At 64.4% G+C, this 18,322-nt stretch overlaps 1 protein-coding gene across 1 annotated transcript; it reads left to right on the top strand.

Moving 5' to 3' along the window:
• Nucleotides 1–215: 215 nt before the first annotated feature.
• MAG (myelin associated glycoprotein) lies at nt 216–15,541 on the top strand. The gene is given in 12 exon segments (XM_074930310.1): nt 216–283; nt 873–983; nt 4,299–4,361; nt 5,155–5,204; nt 5,207–5,521; nt 6,818–7,114; nt 7,248–7,508; nt 8,616–8,876; nt 10,479–10,781; nt 12,677–12,773; nt 13,739–13,826; nt 14,596–15,541. Coding segments are annotated over 12 exon segments (2,061 nt in total). The 3' UTR covers nt 14,743–15,541.
• The last annotated feature ends 2,781 nt before the right edge of the window (nt 15,542–18,322 follow it).

The raw sequence follows: 18,322 nt of genomic DNA, 5'->3' as shown, positions 1-18,322 counted from the left end.
GCCCACTTCCTGTCCCCCGGGCAGGTGCGGGCGCGACCATTGTGTACGGGGGGGGGGGGCGTGGAGAAAATGGGGTGAAAAAGGAGGAAAACGGGTAAATCCGAATCCTGCAGCTCTGCGATGGATCTTTAGCCCCTCCCCAACTCTAATTAACCCCCTAATTAAGGGGAGAAGCGTTTTTTTAGGGGGGGCGCCACATTAATCCTCCCCCCGAAATGGTTCGGTCCGCGCCGCGCCCGGGGTGGGGCGGGGCTAAAGCTGGAGGGCGTGGTCTCAAGGGGAGGTAGGAGGGGTTTAAAGGGAGGTGGGCGGGGCTTGAAGGACTCATCCGGGTCCTAGTTGCCCACCCCGTCCCTGCGCCCTGTTGCCCTCAAGGGGGTGGGGGGGGGGCACAGAAATTTGGGGGGACCCAGAAATTTGGGGGGGGTCCCAGATATTTTGGGGGACACAGAAATTTGGGGGAGGGACCCAGAATTGTGGGGGGGGAGCCAGAAAATTTGGGGGGGACACAGAAATTTGGGGGCGAGCCAGAAAATTTGGGGGGGAACCCAGATATTTTGGGGGGTCCCAGAAATTTGCGGGGGGAGCCAGAAAATTTGGGGGGGGAGCCAGAAAATTTGGGGGGACACCCTGGAGTCTTTTTTTTTTGGGGGGGGGGACACACACACGACCCCCCCACACCCCCCCTTACACTCACACCCCCCCCCGCAGGCATCCTGGGGGCCCCCGCAGCCACTTCGGGGGGGGGCCCCCCTCACCCCGCCCCCATTTTGGGGGGGCCCCCCCACCCAGGCCCCGCCCAGGCGTTCTGGGTGGCGCTGCCCCCCCCTCCGCCCCCCCCTTTTTTTCCTCCCCCCCCCTACATATTCCAGCCGGTGTCCCCCCCCCCCCGACTCTCCCACTCCACCACCCGGACGCCGCTGGACATCTGGGGGGTCCCCCCATATTATTTTTTTCGGGGGGGGGTCCCCCACTTCGCTGTGGTAAGTGTGAGGGGGGCCGGGGGGGGGGGGGGGGCGTGGGGGCATTTTTTTGGGGTTTCTCCCCCCCCCCGAACTCCTGTGTCCCCCCCCAAAAAAAATTCTTGTGTCTCACCCCCCCCAAAAAAAAAAAAAACTTGTGCCATGGCCCCCCCCAAACCCCCCCCCATCAATTTTGGGGTGACCAGACACACCCCACACCCCCCCCCGGAAAAATTGGGGGGGGGGGACACACATCAGTGTCCTGGGGACAAACGGGCCCTTGTGGCTTCGGTGCCAGGCTCAGGGTGTCCCCCCCCCGCCACGTGTCCCCCCCCTCGCGTTGGGCTCCTGGGACCCCCCCCCCAAATTCCTGGGACCCCCCCCCAAATTCCTGCACCCCCCTCAATTCCCTACGACCCCCCCCCAAACTCCTGGACCCCTCCAAATTCCTGCACCCCCCCCAAAATTCCTGCGCCCCCCCCAAAATTCCTGTGACCCCCCCCAATTTCCTGCGACCCCCCCAAACTCCTGTGACCCCCCCAATTTCCTGTGACCCCCCAAAATTCCTGTGACCCCCCCAATTTCCTGCGACCCCCCCAAACTCTTGTGACCCCCCAAAATTCCTGTGACCCCCCCAAAATTCCTGTGACCCCCCCAATTTCCTGTGACCCCCCCAATTTCCTATGACCCCCCCAATTTCCTGTGACCCCCCAAAATTCCTGTGACCCCCCCAAACTCCTGTGACCCCCCCAATTTCCTGCGACCCCCCCAAAATTCCTGTGACCCCCCCAAAACTCCTATGACCCCCCCAATTTCCTGTGACCCCCCAAAATTCCTGCGACCCCCCCCAAAATTCCTGCGACCCCCCCAAACTCCTGTGACCCCCCCAATTTCCTGCGCCCCCCCCAAACCCCTACGCCCCCCCCACCCCCCTGTCCCCCCCCCAACTCCTTCCTCCCCCCCCCCTTTCCCATTCCTCTTCTCCCGTCCCCCCCCAAACCCCCCCAGAGCCCCCCCCCGAGCACAAACCCCCCCGCTGGGGCCCCCCCCCAAAAAAAAAAAAAAATTTGGGGGTGGAGGGGTTGGGGGGGGGGGACACAGAGGGTCCCTTTGTCCCCTGGGGCCGTGGGGGTGACACCGGCGCGTCAGGAATTTGTCCGGCGTGGGGGGGGACACTGGGGGGGGGGGACACTCGGAGGGGGGGGGGGACACTGGGGAGAGGGGGGGGGGCCCCCCCCCGCCGTGCTTGGTGTTGTCACCCGTCCCCCGGCACCGCCTGGGACCAGTGACGGGAACTGGGGACAATGGGGACAATGGGGGACAGTGATGGGGGGGGGGGAGGGACAGGGGACAATGGAGAGGGAGGGGGGAGGGACGGTGGGGGGACTGGGGGGACTGGGAGGGACAGTGGGGGGACTGGGAGGAGAATGGGGGACTGGGGGGGACTGGGGGGGACTGGGAGGGAGAATGGGGGCACTGGGGGGGACTGGGAGGGAGAATGGGGGCACTGGGGGGGACTGGGAGGGAGAATGGGGGACTGGGGGGGACTGGGAGGGACAATGGGGGCACTGGGGGGGACTGGGAGGGACAGTGGGGGGACTGGGAGGGAGAATGGGGGGAACTGGGGGGGACTGGGGGGGACTGGGAGGGACAGTGGGGGCACTGGGGACTGGGAGGGAGAATGGGGGCACTGGGGGGGACTGGGAGGGAGAATGGGGGGACTGGGGGGGACTGGGAGGGACAATGGGGCACTGGGGGGGACTGGGAGGGACAATGGGGGGACTGGGGGGGACTGGGAGGGACAATGGGGGCACTGGGGGGGACTGGGAGGGACAATGGGGGGACTGGGAGGGAGAATGGGTGCACTGGGGGGACTGGGAGGGACAATGGGGGCACTGGGGGGGACTGGGAGGGAGAATGGGGGGACTGGGGGGGACTGGGAGGGACAATGGGGGCACTGGGGGGGACTGGAGGGAGAATGGGGCACTGGGGGGGACTGGGAGGGACAGTGGGGGGACTGGGAGGGAGAATGGGGGACTGGGGGGGACTGGGAGGGACAATGGGGGACTGGGAGGAGAATGGGGGCACTGGGGGGACTGGGAGGGACAATGGGGGGACTGGGAGGGAGAATGGGGGCACTGGGAGGGACTGGAGGGACAGTGGGGGGACTGGGAGGGAGAATGGGGGGACTGGGGGGGACTGGGAGGGACAATGGGGGGACTGGGAGGGAGAATGGGGGCACTGGGGGGGACTGGGAGGGACAATGGGGGACTGGGAGGGAGAATGGGGGCACTGGGGGGGACTGGGAAGGGACAGTGGGGGACTGGGAGGGAGAATGGGGGGACTGGGGGGGACTGGGAGGGACAATGGGGGACTGGGAGGGAGAATGGGGGCACTGGGAGGGACTGGGAGGGACAGTGGGGGACTGGGAGGGAGAATGGGGGGACTGGGGGGGACTGGGAGGGACAATGGGGGGACTGGGAGGGAGAATGGGGGCACTGGGGGGGACTGGGAGGGACAGTGGGGGGACTGGGAGGGAGAATGGGGACACTGGGAGGGACTGGGAGGGACAATGGGGGGACTGGGAGGGAGAATGGGTGCACTGGGGGGACTGGGAGGGACAATGGGGGCACTGGGGGGGACTGGGAGGGAGAATGGGGGGACTGGGGGGACTGGGAGGGACAATGGGGGCACTGGGGGGGACTGGGAGGGAGAATGGGGGGACTGGGGGGGACTGGGAGGGACAATGGGGGGACTGGGAGGGAGAATGGGGACACTGGGAGGGACTGGGAGGGACAGTGGGGGACTGGGGGGACTGGGAGGGAGAATGGGGGGACTGGGAGGGAGAATGGGGGCACTGGGGGGACTGGGAGGGACAATGGGGGGACTGGGGGGGACTGGGAGGGACAGTGGGCAGACTGGGGGGCACTGGGACGAACAATGGGGGTACTGGGGTACTGGTGGGCACTGGGACGGACAATGGGGGAACTGGAAGGCGCTGGGATGGAAAATGGGGACACTGGGGGGAACTGGGATGGAGAACGGGGACACTGGGGGGAACTGGGAGGCACTGGGATAGACAATGGGGGAACTGGGGGGCGCTGGGATGGACAGTGGGAGAACTGGGGGTGACTGGGGGGCACTGGGGGCCAATGGAGGGGGCTACTGGGAGCGAACACTGGGGACACTGGGAGGGGACACGGAGGACGCTGGGATCTACTGGGAGAGGCCACTGGGATCTACTGGGAGGGGCCACTGGGATCTACTGGGAGAGGCCACTGGGATCTACTGGGAGGGGCCACTGGGGCCACTGGTGTCCCCCCGCTTGTCCCCCAGCCCCCACCATGAGGCCGGTGGCCGCCGCGCTCTGCACCAGCCTGCTGCTGCTGCTGCCCCCAGGTACTGGGAGCACTGGGAGGGACTGGGAGGGACTGGGGTGGCGCTGGGAGGGACTGGAGTGACGCTGGGAGGGACTGGGATGGCGCTGGGAGGGACTGGGAGGGACTGGGATGGCGCTGGGAGGGACTGGAGGGACTGGAGGAAACTGGGATCACTTGGGGGAACTGGGAGGGACTGGGAGGGACTGGGAGGGACTGGGAGGAAACCCCAAAAGTTGCCCCGAACCCCCCCCATTCCCCCAAATCACCCCAAACCCCCTTAATCCCCCCCAAAATCCCCCCAAACCCCTTTAATACCCCCAAAATTGCCCCAAACCCCTTATCCCCCCACAAATTGCCCCAAACCCCTTTATTACCCCCCAAATCACCCCAAACCCCTTTATTACCCCCCAAATCACCCCAAACCCCCTTATTCCCCCCCCAAACACCCCAAACCCCTTTATTACCCCCCAAACTTACCCCAAACCCCCTTAATCCCCCCCAAATCACCCCAAACCCCCTTTATTCCCCCCAAAATCACCCCAAACCCCTTTATTACCCCCCAAACTTACCCCAAACCCCCTTAATCCCCCCCAAATCACCCCAAACCCCTTTATTACCCCCCCAAATCACCCCAAACCCCCTTAATCCCCCCCAAATCACCCCAAACCCCTTTATTCCCCCCCAAAATCACCCCAAACCCCCTTATTACCCCCAAACTTACCCCAAACCCCTTAATCCCCCCCCAAATCACCCCAAACCCCTTTATTCCCCCCCAAACCCCCATTTTTACCCCTCCCCTTGTCTCCCTGCAGGCGCCTCGGGTGGCCCTGGGCCGCTTGGATGCCGCCGGCCGTGGCCGGCCTGTCGGGACCTGCGTGGCCGTTCCTTGTCGTTTTGGCTACCCGGAAGAATTACGCCCGGCCACCGTTCACGGCTTGTGGTATTTTGGAGCCCGTACCCCAAAAATTACCCCCCCGTGGGTGGCTCGTTCCAGGGCCGGGGCCGTCCACGAGAGTTTCACCGGCCGAGCCAAACTGGTGGGAGATCCGGGCCTGCGGGATTGTTCCCTTTTCCTCGGCCCCCTCAGTCCCGAATTGGGCGGAAAATATTATTTTCGGGGGGATTTGGGGGGTTATAATCAGTACAGCTTCTCCGAACACACCGTTTTGGAGGTGTTGGGTAAGTTTTGGGGGGTCCCCCCGTCCCCCCCCCTAAGTCTGGGTGATGGGTTTGGGGTGGATGGGTCGGGATTTTGGGACGGGGGGGGGGACGTGTGGACGGCTGGGTGTTATTTAGGGGGGGTGGGACTCGATTTTGGGGTGATTCACATACACGGGATGTCGTTTTGGGGGACACGGATACCTGGGAATGCATTTTAGGGGGCTGGGACCCAATTTGAGGCACTCAGATAACTGGGACCCTTTTTTGGGGGGTCTGGGACTCAATTTTGGGTGACCCAGATACACGGGATGTCATTTTGGGGGACACAGATACCTGGGACCCCATTTTGGGGGATCATATACATGGCACCCCATTTTAAGGGGACCTGGTTACCTGGGACCCCATTTTGGGGTGACCTGGATACCCAGCACCCCATTTTGGGGCCCCCCAGATCCCTGGGAACCCATTTTGGGGGGTCTGGACCCCATTTGGGGTGACCCGGATACCCAGGACCCCATTTTGGGGTGACCCAGATACCCAGCACCCCATCTTAGGGCACCTGGGTCCCCATTTTGGGCCCCCCCAGATCCCTGGGACCCCATTTTAGGGGGTTCAGATACCTGGGTCCCCATTTTGGGGCCCCAGATCCCTGGGACCCCATTTTAGGGGGTCTGGGACCCCATTTGGGGGGACACAGATCCCTGGGACCCCATTTTGGGGACCTGGGTCCCCATTTTTTGGGCCCCCCAGATCCCTGGGACCCCATTTTAGGGGGGTTCAGATACCTGGGTCCCCATTTTGGGCCCCCCCAGATCCCCAGAACCCCATTTTGGGCCCCCCAGATCCCCAGAACCCCATTTTGGGGCCCCCCAGATCACCGTAACCCCATTTTGGGCCCCCCCAGATCCCCGTGACCCCATTTTGGGGTCCCCAGATCCCCATAACCCCATTTTGGGCCCCCCAGATCCCCGTGACCCCATTTTTGGGGCCCCCAGATCCCCAGAACCCCATTTTGGGCCCCCCAGATCCCCGTGACCCCATTTTGGGGTCCCCAGATCCCCTAACCCCATTTTGGGCCCCCCCAGATCCCCGTGACCCCATTTTGGGGTCCCCCATATCCCCGTAACCCCATTTTGGGCCCCCCCAGATCCCCAGAACCCCATTTTGGGTCCCCCAGATCCCATAACCCCATTTTGGGCCCCCCCAGATCCCCAGAACCCCATTTTGGGCCCCCCCAGATCCCCGTGACCCCATTTTAGACCGGAACTTCCCCCTCCACGACCCCCCAATATTTATATTCCCCCCCCCCCCCAGATCAACCCATTTTAGAGCTTCCCCCCGAACTCGTCGCGGGCGACGACGTCGAACTCCGTTGCCGCGTCCCCGACAATTGTCCCCAACTCCGTCCCCGGGTCACCTGGGAAGGAACCGAAGAACTTCCGGAACCTTCCATCCGCGAATTACACCAAGACGAAGCCGGCGCCGCCGCCATTTTGTCCCTCTTCCGCTTCCGCCCTCGACGACAAGATGGCGGACGGCGCTTGAGCTGCCGCGTGACTTTCGCCAACTCCTCGTTGACTTTCGAGGCCTCCGTCGCCCTCGACGTCCACTGTAAGTCGGGGTTCACACCTTCGGGGTCCCCCCTTTTTTTAAATAAACCCCCCACCCCGCGATTTACGTCCCCCTTTAACCCCTCCCCATCCTTCCCCCCCCCCCCCCATCCTTCCGCCATGTTTTTATCAAGACGAACCGCAAGTTCTAGAAGTTTCCGGCCCGGGCGAAGCCGTCGAAGGAACGGCGGTAGAATTGGGGTGCGAAGCCGAAGGACGACCCCCCCCTTTACTCTCTTGGTTTCGGGGGGTCACGGTTTTACGGGAAGAACCGGTTTCGACCGGTTTACGTTTGGTTTTACCCCGGATCGAACCGGATCAAGCCGGTACCTACAGTTGCGTCGCCGAGAACCGACATGGCCGCCACAACCGGAGTCTTGAGCTTCACGTGGCTTGTAAGGGAAAATATTTTTTTTTTTTTTTTTGGGGGGGGAGGCCCCCCTAAAAGGTTGGGGTACACCTTGGGGGGGGAGGAGGGGGGTCGGGGGTGTGTCTGTTCTCATCCCCTTTCTTGGGGATTCCCCGTTTCGGGGGAGTTTTTTGAGGGGGGATTTGGGGGGGGGGTTCTCGGGTGGGGTGGGGGTGAGGATCTTCTTGGGGGGGACCTGAGGGACTTTTTGGGGTGCACTTGGGTCCCCTTCTTGAGGGGACGCTCCTGGGGCCCTTTTTGGGGTGCACTTGGGTCCCCTTCTTGAGGGGATGCCCCTGGATCACTTTTTGGGGTGCACATGGGTCCCCTTCTTGGGGGGATGCCCCTGGGTCCCTTTTTGGGGTGCACTTGGGTCCCCTTCTTGGGGGGACACTCCTGGGTCCCTTTTTGGGGTGCACTTGGGTCCCCTTCTTGGGGGACCCCTTTTGGGGTGCACCTGGGACCCTTTTTGGGGTGCACATGGGTCCCCTGTTTGGGGGACGCTCTCGCGTCCCTAGGAGGGTCCTTCCTAGGTGCTCCCCCCCCAAACACCTGGGGACACCCCCAAAACCCCTGTGGACCTCCAAAAACCACCTGGGACCCCCCAAAACCACCCGGGACCCCCAAAACCACTTGGAAATGCCCAAAACCACCTGGGACACCCCAAAATCCCTGTTGACCCCCTAAATCACCTGGGGACCCCCAAAACCACCTGGGAACCCCCTAAACCCCCCCCCCTGTGGACCCCCCAAAACCCCTTGTGGACCCCCCTAAACCACCTGGGACCCCCCCCAAACCACCTGGAAACCCCCTAAACCCCCTGTGGACCCCCCAAAACAACCTGGGACCCCCCAAAATCCCTGTTGACCCCCTAAATCACCTGGGGACCCCGAAAACCACCTGGGAACCCCCCAAAACCCCCCGTGAATCTCCTTAAACCACCTAGGACACCCCAAAACCCCTCTGTGGATCCCCCTAAAACACCTGGGACCCCCCTCAAACACCTGGGACACCCCCCCCCCAAGCCCCTAGGACCCCCCCCAAACCACCTGGGACACCCCACACACACCTCCAACCCCTTCTTCCCCCACAGATGCCCCCCGGTCCCCTCTCCTCAACGGCTCCCTCTGGGTGGTGGCGGGTGACCCGGTGACGGTGACCTGCGGGGCCTCCAGTCACCCTGCGCCCATCGTCACGGTGACCCGGGGACGGCGGGTGGTGGCCACCGCCGTCTACGAACCCCAAGTGACCATGAACTTGGCGGCCGCCAAACCGGAGGACGCCGGCGAATACCTCTGCCGGGCCGAGAACCAGCACGGGGAGAGCAGCCTCGCCTTCAACCTCACCGTCGAGTGTGAGGGTTTTGGGGAGGGGGGGGGTCATGGGGGGGGGATTTGGGGTCCTTAAGGGGGGTATTGAGGTGTCTAAGGGGGGGTTTGGGGTGTCTAAGGGGGGTATTGGGGTGTCTGAGGGGGTATATAGGGGTCTAAGGGGGGTATTGGGGTGTCTAAGGGGGGGTTTGGGGTGTCTAAGGGGGGTATTGGGGTGTCTAAGGGGGTATATAGGGGTCTAAGGGGGGGGTTGGGGTGTCTAAGGGGGGTATATAGGGGTCTAAGGGGGTATTTGGGGGTCTAACGGGTGTATTGGGGTGTCTAAGGGGGGTTTGGGGTGTCTAAGGGGGGTATTGGGGTGTCTGAGGGGGGTATATAGGGGTCTAAGGGGGGCATTGGGGTGTCTGAGGGGGTATATAGGGGTCTAAGGGGGGTATTTGGGGGTCTAAGGGGTGTATTGGGGTGTCTAAGGGGGGTTTGGGGTGTCTAAGGGGGTATTGGGGTGTCTAAGGGGGGTATATAGGGGTCTAAGGGGGGTATTGGGGTGTCTGAGGGGGGTATATAGGGGTCTAAGGGGGGTATTTGGGGGTCTAAGGGGTGTATTGGGGTGTCTAAGGGGGGTTTGGGGTGTCTAAGGGGGGTATATAGGGGTCTAAGGGGGGTATTGGGGTGTCTAAGGGGGGTATTTGGGGGTCTAAGGGGTGGATTGGGGTGTCTAAGGGGGGTTTGGGGTGTCTAAGGGGGGTATTGGGGTGTCTAAGGGGGGTATATAGGGGTCTAAGGGGGGTATTGGGGTGTCTGAGGGGGGTATATAGGGGTCTAAGGGGGGTATTTGGGGGTCTAAGGGGTGTATTGGGGTGTCTAAGGGGGGGTTTGGGGTGTCTAAGGGGGGTATTGGGGTGTCTAAGGGGGGTATATAGGGGTCTAAGGGGTGTATTGGGGTGTCTAAGGGGGGTATTTGGGGGTCTAAGGGGTGGATTGGGGTGTCTAAGGGGGGGTTTGGGGTGTCTAAGGGGGGGTTTGGGGTGTCTAAGGGGAGTATTGGGGGTCTGAGGGGGGTATTTGGGGGTCTGAGGGAAGTATTGGGGGTCTAAGGGGGGTATATAGGGGTCTAAGGGGGGTATTTGGGGGTCTAAGGGGTCTATTGGGGTGTCTAAGGGGGGGTTTGGGGGTATTGGGGTGTCTAAGGGGGGTATTTGGGGGTCTAAGGGGGGTATTGGGGTGTCTAAGGGGGGTATTTGGGGGTATTGGGGTGTCTAAGGGGGGTATTTGGGGGTCTAAGGGGGGTATTGGGGTGTCTAAGGGGGGTATTTGGGGGTATTGGGGTGTCTAAGGGGGGTATTTGGGGGTCTAAGGGGGGTATTGGGGTGTCTAAGGGGGGTATTTGGGGGTATTGGGGTGTCTAAGGGGGGTATTTGGGGGTCTAAGGGGGGTATTTGGGGGTCCCAAGCAGATTCTGGGGGTCCCTACGGAGCTTTTGGGGGTCCTTGGGGAGGTATTTTGGGGTCCCAAGGGACTTCTGGGGTCCCTAAGGGGGGTTCTGGGGGAGGTATCGTTGTTCCCCGGATATCGGGGTCCCCCGGTGACATTTCGGGGTGTCATTCCCCCCCCCTCCCCCCTCTTAGTCCCCCCCATCCTCCTCCCCGACTCCCGCTGCACCCCGGGGGGGGATGGGGCCCGTTGCGTCTGTTCCGCTTCCGCCGTCCCCGAACCGGCCGTGACCTTTGACCTCCCGTCCCGCAACGTCACCGTCACCGAGGGTCACCGTGACTACACCGTCACCACCCCGGGACGGGGCACCGGGGGCGTCGTCACCGTCACCGGGATCCTGACGCTTCGGGGGACCCTTGACCCCCGATTGGCCGTTCTTTGCTCCGCCCACAACCCCCACGGCAGCGTCAGGCAACAGTTGCGTTTCCATCACCCCGGTAAGTCACCGCGTCACAGCCCCACCCCCGGGGTGTCACCGTCACTGTCACCGTCACCCGGTGTCACCTGGAATGATTGTGTCAGCCTGCCGTCCCTTCGGGGGGACAAAAAACCCCCAAAACACCCTAAAACCACTCAGGAACCGCCTGTCCCCTTGTCACCCGGACGGGTGTCACCGTCACTTGTCACCGTGTCACCTGTCCGGGTGTCACTGTCACCCGGTGTCACCTCCTGGAATTATTTTGTCACCCCCCACCAGTCACTTGTCCCCAGAACCGCCCCCAAAACACCCTAAAACCACTCAGGAACTGCCTGTCCCCTTGTCACCTGGACGGGTGTCACCGTCACTTGTCACCGTGTCACCTGTCCGGGTGTCACCGTCACCCGGTGTCACCTGGAATGATTGTGTCAGCCTGCCGTCCCTTCGGGGGGACAAAAACCCCCCAAAACACCCTAAAACCACTCAGGAACCGCCTGTCCCCTTGTCACCTGGACGGGTGTCACCGTCACTTGTCACCGTGTCACCTGTCCGGGTGTCACCGTCACCCGGTGTCACCTCCTGGAATTATTTTGTCACCCCCCACCAGTCACTTGTCCCCAGAACCGCCCCCAAAACACCCTAAAACCACTCAGGAACCGCCTGTCCCCTTGTCACCCGGACGGGTGTCACCGTCACTTGTCACCGTGTCACCTGTCCGGGTGTCACTGTCACCCGGTGTCACCTGGAATGATTGTGTCAGCCTGCCGTCCCTTCGGGGGGACAAAAAACCCCCAAAAACACCCTAAAACCACTCAGGAACCGCCTGTCCCCTTGTCACCCGGACAGGTGTCACTGTCACTTGTCACCGTGTCACCTGTCCGGGTGTCACCGTCACCCGGTGTCACCTGGAATGATTGTGTCAGCCCCCCATCCCTTCGGGGGGACAAAAAACCCCCAAAACACCCTAAAACCACTCAGGAACCGCCTGTCCCCTTGTCACCCGGACGGGTGTCACCGTCACTTGTCACCGTGTCACCCGTCCGGGTGTCACCGTCACCCGGTGTCACCTCCTGGAATTATTTTGTCACCCCCCACCAGTCACTTGTCCCCAGAACCGCCCCCAAAACACCCTAAAACCACTCAGGAACCGCCTGTCCCCTTGTCACCCGGATGGGTGTCACCGTCACTTGTCACCGTGTCACCTGTCCGGGTGTCACCGTCACCCGGTGTCACCTCCTGGAATTATTTTGTCACCCCCCACCAGTCACTTGTCCCCAGAACCGCCCCCAAAACACCCTAAAACCACTCAGGAACCGCCTGTCCCCTTGTCACCCGGACGGGTGTCACCATCACTTGTCACCGTGTCACCTGTCCGGGTGTCACCGTCACCCGGTGTCACCCCCCAGAATTACTGTGATTTTTTTCCCCCCAATTGACCCCCTGGGGGGACAAAAAACCCCCCAACACCCCTCAGGAACCACCTGTCCCCGTGTCACCCGTCCGGGTGTCACCGTCACTTGTCACCGTCACCCGGGGCGGGGTGGGCGGGGTCACTTGGGCATGGGAATTTCTCCCCAGATTTTCCCACGCCCCCCCCCCAATCCCTCTTGCAAGGGCTTAAAATCCCCTCCCCCCACATCATTCCCCCCCCCGGGGCGGGTATTTACCCTCCCCCAGGGTGGGATTTACCCCCCCCAATAATATTTAACGCCCCCCCCAGCATTTATTTGCCCCCCACAGGGTGGGATTTGCCCCCCCACCCCCCCAAATTCCCCCCCTTCCAGCTCCAAGCGCGGGAATTTCCCCCCACGGCGGTGGTGGGGGAGGGGTTATTGTCCCCCCTCCCACCCGGGGGGGGGGTTATTGCCCCCCCCAACCCCCCCGACTCCTTTTTGCCCCCTCCCCATTTTCCAGGGGGGCTGGTTTGGGCCAAAGTGGGGCCGGTCGGGGCCGTTGTGGCCTTCGCCATCGTCATCGCCCTCGTCTGCTACCTCAGCCAAAGCCGTCGCAAGTGAGACACGCCCCCGGGGCTGGCCACGCCCACCCGCGGGAGGCCACGCCCACGGGGAGGGCCACGCCCATTGGGGGAGGGATCATATTGGGGGGGGGGGGGAGGGGGAAAAGAGGGGGTTCCCCGGGGGAAGGGAACAAGCCCCAACGCCAGCCAGGGATGGGAGAGGCCACGCCCCCTTCGGGAGAGGCCACGCCCCCTTTGGGAGAGGCCACACCCACTTTGGAAGAGGCTACACCCACTTTGGGAGAGGCCACGCCCCCGGGAAAAGCCACACCCCTATCAGGCCATGCCATCTATTTAGACCACGCCCCCATAGGGATGCGGCGCCTCAGGCCATGCCCCTTCAGTAAGCCACACCCTGTTTCAGACACCAAGGAGGAGAGGCCACACCCCCTTGGGAGAGGCCACACCCACTTTGGGAGAGGCCACGCCCCCGGGAAAAGCCACACCCCATCAGGCCTTTCCCTCTATGTAGGCCACGCCCCCATAAGGACGCAGCGCCTCAGGCCACACCCCTTCAGTAGGCCACACCCTGTTTCAGACACCAATGAGGAGAGGCCACACCCCCTTGGGAGAGGCCACACCCTCATTGGAGAGACCCATTGGAAGCCACGCCCCCTCAGTAGGCCACACCCCTATTTGAAACGCCTTTTGGAGCGGCCACACCCCCTCCCCAGGCCACGCCCCTATTGGGGCATCCATGGGAAGAGGCCACGCCCTGTCAGTAGACCACACCCCGATTAGATACACCACTGGGCCACGCCCCCTCAGTAGGCCACGCCCCAAGGCCACATCCACCAGGGAGACCACACCCCCTACAGGCCACACCCACCCCCTGGGGCTTGGCCACGCCCCCTCAGGGAGGGCTTGGGCGGGGAAATGGAGGGGTGTGGGGCTGAATGGGCGGGGCCAGGGGCGGGGTCCGAGGTCAGGGTGTGACCTCTGACCCTTGACCCCCCCAGGAAGGCGTCGGGAAGCCCCGAGGTGACCCCGGTGCAGCCCCCGCCCGGGCAAGGGGGGGACACGGAGCCCCCCCAGCGCCCCCTGCAGGTACGGGGACACTGGGGACACTGGGGACACTGGGGGACACTGGGGACACTGGGGGACGCTGGGGGACACTGGGGACACTGGGGGACACTGGGGACACTGGGGACACTGGGGACACTGGGGGGACACTGGGGACATTGGGGACACTGGGGACACTGGGGGACACTGGGGGGACACTGGGGACACTGGGGGACACTGGGGACACCGGGGACACTGGGGACACTGGGGGGAAACTGGGGGGACACTGGGGGGACATTGGGGGGACACTGGGGGACATTGGGGGACACTGGGGGGACACTGGGGGGACACTGGGGACACTGGGGGACACTGGGGGGACATTGGGGGGACATTGGGGGGACACTGGGGGACATTGGGGGACGCTGGGGGACACTGGGGGACACTGGGGGACACTGGGGACACTGGGGACACTGGGGGGAAACTGGGGACACTGGGGGGACATTGGGGGGACACTGGGGGACATTGGGGGACGCTGGGGGACACTGGGGGACACGGGGGACACTGGGGGACACTGGGGGGACACTGGGGGGACACTGGGGACATTGGGGACACTGGGGACACTGGGGGGACACTGGGGACACTGGGGGGAAACTGGGGGGACACTGGGGACACTGGGGGGACACTGGGGACACTGGGGGGAAACTGGGGACACTGGGGGGACACTGGGGGACACTGGGGACACTGGGGGACACTGGGGGACACTGGGGGAACACTGGGGACACTGGGGACCCGGGGTGTGACCACGCCCCCCCAGGCCCGGTGGCTCCGCGGCGCCGTCGGTCGATGGGCGCTGGGGGTGGGGGAGGGGCCAGCGGCTCCCCCCGAACCGGCCCCTCCCCCCAAACCGGGGCGGGGTCCCCCCGAGGAACCGCCCGAATACGCCGAGATCCGCGTCAAGTGACCCCGCCCCCCGGCCTGGACACGCCCACCCACCTCTGGACACGCCCACCACCTCCTGGAGCCGCCCACCCACCTCTGGACACGCCCACCACCTCCCAGCTCCGCCCACCCAGCCCTGGACAAGCCCATCACCTTCTGGCTCCACCCGTCACCCCCTGGCTCCACCCACCCACCTCCTGGACACGCCCATCGCTGCCTGGCTCCGCCCATTCACCTCCTGGACACACCCAGGACCTCCTGGCTCCGCCCATCACCCCCTGGCCATGCCCATCCACCCCCTGGCCCCGCCCACCCACCTCCTGGACCCACCCACCTGCCCCAGGAAACGCCCATCACCTCCTGGCTCCACCCATCACCCCCTAGCCCCGCCCACCCACCTCCTGGACCCACCCCCTGGGTGGAGCTGCCCCCCTACTTGTGTTCTGACAACGCCCTCCCAGTGCTAAGCCACGCCCACTGCAGGCTCCACCCAATGATGGCCCCGCCCTTTGTCTCCACCCACCCGGACCTGGACACACCCACCAGTGGCTCCACCCACCAGCACGACTCTCCGCCCACTCCCCCACCCTACGAGCCACCCTTGGTGCAGAGGCTCCGCCCACCCCCATCTAGCCCCACCCACTCACCCAGGAGGCCCCACCCCAACAAACCCCGCCCCTCCGGGCAGGCCCCACCCCTCCCTAATTATTTATTGCCTCCCCCTCACCGGGGGCGGGGGCCCCGCCCCTCATTAACGCCCCTTAACGAGCTCCGCCCCTGTGACCTTTGACACCCGCCCCCCCTCAATAAAACGGACGTGCTCCGGGCCACGCCTACATGTGGGAGGGGCTTCGTCAGGGGGGCGGGACTTACGGGGAAGGGGGAGGAGCCTAACGGAGGGTGTGGGGAGGCCCCTTGGACCCTATAGAGCCCCTCGGGGGGTTATAGCCCCGCCCACGCGCTATAGGAGCCCCCCCCGCTCCTATAGGGGCGCCTATAGGGGCTACAGCGCCCCCCCCGCTCCTATAGGGGCCCTTCGGGGGCTATAGCGCCCCCCCCCTCCTATAGGGGCTCCTATAGGGGCTCCAGCGCCCCCCCCGCTCCTATAGGGGCCCTTCGGGGGCTATAGCGCCCCCCCCGCTCCTATAGGGGCTCCTATAGGGGCTATAGCGACCCCCCCGCTCCTATAGGGGCGCCTATAGGGGCTACAGCGCCCCCCCCCGCTCCTATAGGGGCTCCAGCGCCCCCCCCCGCTCCTATAGGGGCGCCTATAGGGGCTACAGCGCCCCCCCCCGCTCCTATAGGGGCGCCTATAGGGGCTATAGCGCCCCCCCCCGCTCCTATAGGGGCTCCTATAGGGGGTCTACGGGGGCTATAGCGCCCCCCCGCTCCTATAGGGGCGCCTATAGGGGCTACAGCGCCCCCCCGCTCCTATAGGGGCCCTTCGGGGGCTATAGCGCCCCCCCCGCTCCTATAGGGGCTCCTATAGGGGCTATAGCGCCCCCCCGCTCCTATAGGGGCGCCTATAGGGGCTCCAGCGCCCCCCCCGCTCCTATAGGGGCGCCTATAGGGGCTACAGCGCCCCCCCCGCTCCTATAGGGGCGCCTATAGGGGCTATAGCGCCCCCCCCGCTCCTATAGGGGCCCTTCGGGGGCTATAGCGCCCCCCCGCTCCTATAGGGGCGCCTATAGGGGCTACAGCGCCCCCCCCCGCTCCTATAGGGGCTCCTATAGGGGCTACAGCGCCCCCCCGCTCCTATAGGGGCCCTTCGGGGGCTATAGCGCCCCCCCCGCTCCTATAGGGGCTCCTATAGGGGCTACAGCGCCCCCCCCGCTCCTATAGGGGCGCCTATAGGGGCTACAGCCCCCCCCCCGCTCCTATAGGGGCGCCTATAGGGGCTATAGCGCCCCCCCCGCTCCTATAGGGGCCCTTCGGGGGCTATAGCGCCCCCCCGCTCCTATAGGGGCGCCTATAGGGGCTCCAGCGCCCCCCCCGCTCCTATAGGGGCGCCTATAGGGGCTCCAGCGCCCCCCCCGCTCCTATAGGGGCGCCTATAGGGGCTACAGCGCCCCCCCCGCTCCTATAGGGGCGCCTATAGGGGCTATAGCGCCCCCCCGCTCCTATAGGGGCGCCTATAGGGGCTCCAGCGCCCCCCCCGCTCCTATAGGGGCCCTTCGGGGGCTATAGCGCCCCCCCCGCTCCTATAGGGGCTCCTATAGGGGCTATAGCGCCCCCCCCGCTCCTATAGGGGCTCCTATAGGGGCTACAGCGCCCCCCCCCGCTCCTATAGGGGCCCTTCGGGGGCTATAGCGCCCCCCCCGCTCCTATAGGGGCTCCTATAGGGGCTATAGCGACCCCCCCGCTCCTATAGGGGCGCCTATAGGGGCTACAGCGCCCCCCCCGCTCCTATAGGGGCGCCTATAGGGGCTCCAGCGCCCCCCCCCGCTCCTATAGGGGCTCCACGGGGGGTATAGCGCCCCCCCGCTCCTATAGGGGCGTCTATAGGGGCTCCAGCGCCCCCCCGCTCCTATAGGGGCTCCTATAGGGGCTACAGCGCCCCCCCCGCTCCTATAGGGGCTCCTATAGGGGCTACAGCGCCCCCCCGCTCCTATAGGGGCTCCTATAGGGGCTACAGCGCCCCCCCGCTCCTATAGGGGCCCTTCGGGGGCTATAGCGCCCCCCCGCTCCTATAGGGGCTCCTATAGGGGCTCCAGCGCCCCCCCCGCTCCTATAGGGGCTCCTATAGGGGCTATAGCGACCCCCCCGCTCCTATAGGGGCGCCTATAGGGGCTACAGCGCCCCCCCCGCTCCTATAGGGGCGCCTATAGGGGCTCCAGCGCCCCCCCCCGCTCCTATAGGGGCTCCACGGGGGGTATAGCGCCCCCCCGCTCCTATAGGGGCGTCTATAGGGGCTCCAGCGCCCCCCCGCTCCTATAGGGGCTCCTATAGGGGCTACAGCGCCCCCCCCGCTCCTATAGGGGCTCCTATAGGGGCTACAGCGCCCCCCCGCTCCTATAGGGGCTCCTATAGGGGCTACAGCGCCCCCCCGCTCCTATAGGGGCCCTTCGGGGGCTATAGCGCCCCCCCGCTCCTATAGGGGCTCCTATAGGGGCTCCAGCGCCCCCCCCGCTCCTATAGGGGCTCCTATAGGGGCTCCAGCGCCCCCCCCATAAGGTCCCTTCCGGCTCCTCCCCCCCCCAACCCCTTCCGGGTTCTATAGGTTCCGCCCCCCCATTTCCTATAGGGGCTCTTCCGGGTTTACGACACCACCCCCCCCCTCCCCGCCCCCCATTTTTTTTTTTTTTTTAAATTTTTTTTTTTAATCCCCCCCCCCGCCCCCCCCCCTCCATCCCCTATAGCTCAGGGGGGGGGGGTCGGGAAATTCCCCCCCCCCCGTTTTTTTTTTTTGTTTTTTTTTTTTTCCCCACGCGCCTGCGCTCCCCACGCCCCTCCCCTTTCCCCCCCCTTTTTTTTTTTTTTTTTTCCCTCCCCCCCCCTCTATCTTCCCCCCCCCCCCCCCCATTTTTAAACGCCGCAACGTCCTTTTCGCCGCCCGATCGCAGCCGGGGAGAAGGGGGGGGCAAAAAAATTCAATTAATATT

This window comes from Athene noctua, chromosome 33, assembly GCF_965140245.1.
Source record: "Athene noctua chromosome 33, bAthNoc1.hap1.1, whole genome shotgun sequence".
Classification (NCBI taxonomy): Eukaryota; Metazoa; Chordata; class Aves; order Strigiformes; family Strigidae; genus Athene; species Athene noctua.
The sequence above is the reverse complement of the archived record's forward strand: the minus strand, read 5'-3'. Positions and strand labels throughout refer to the sequence as shown.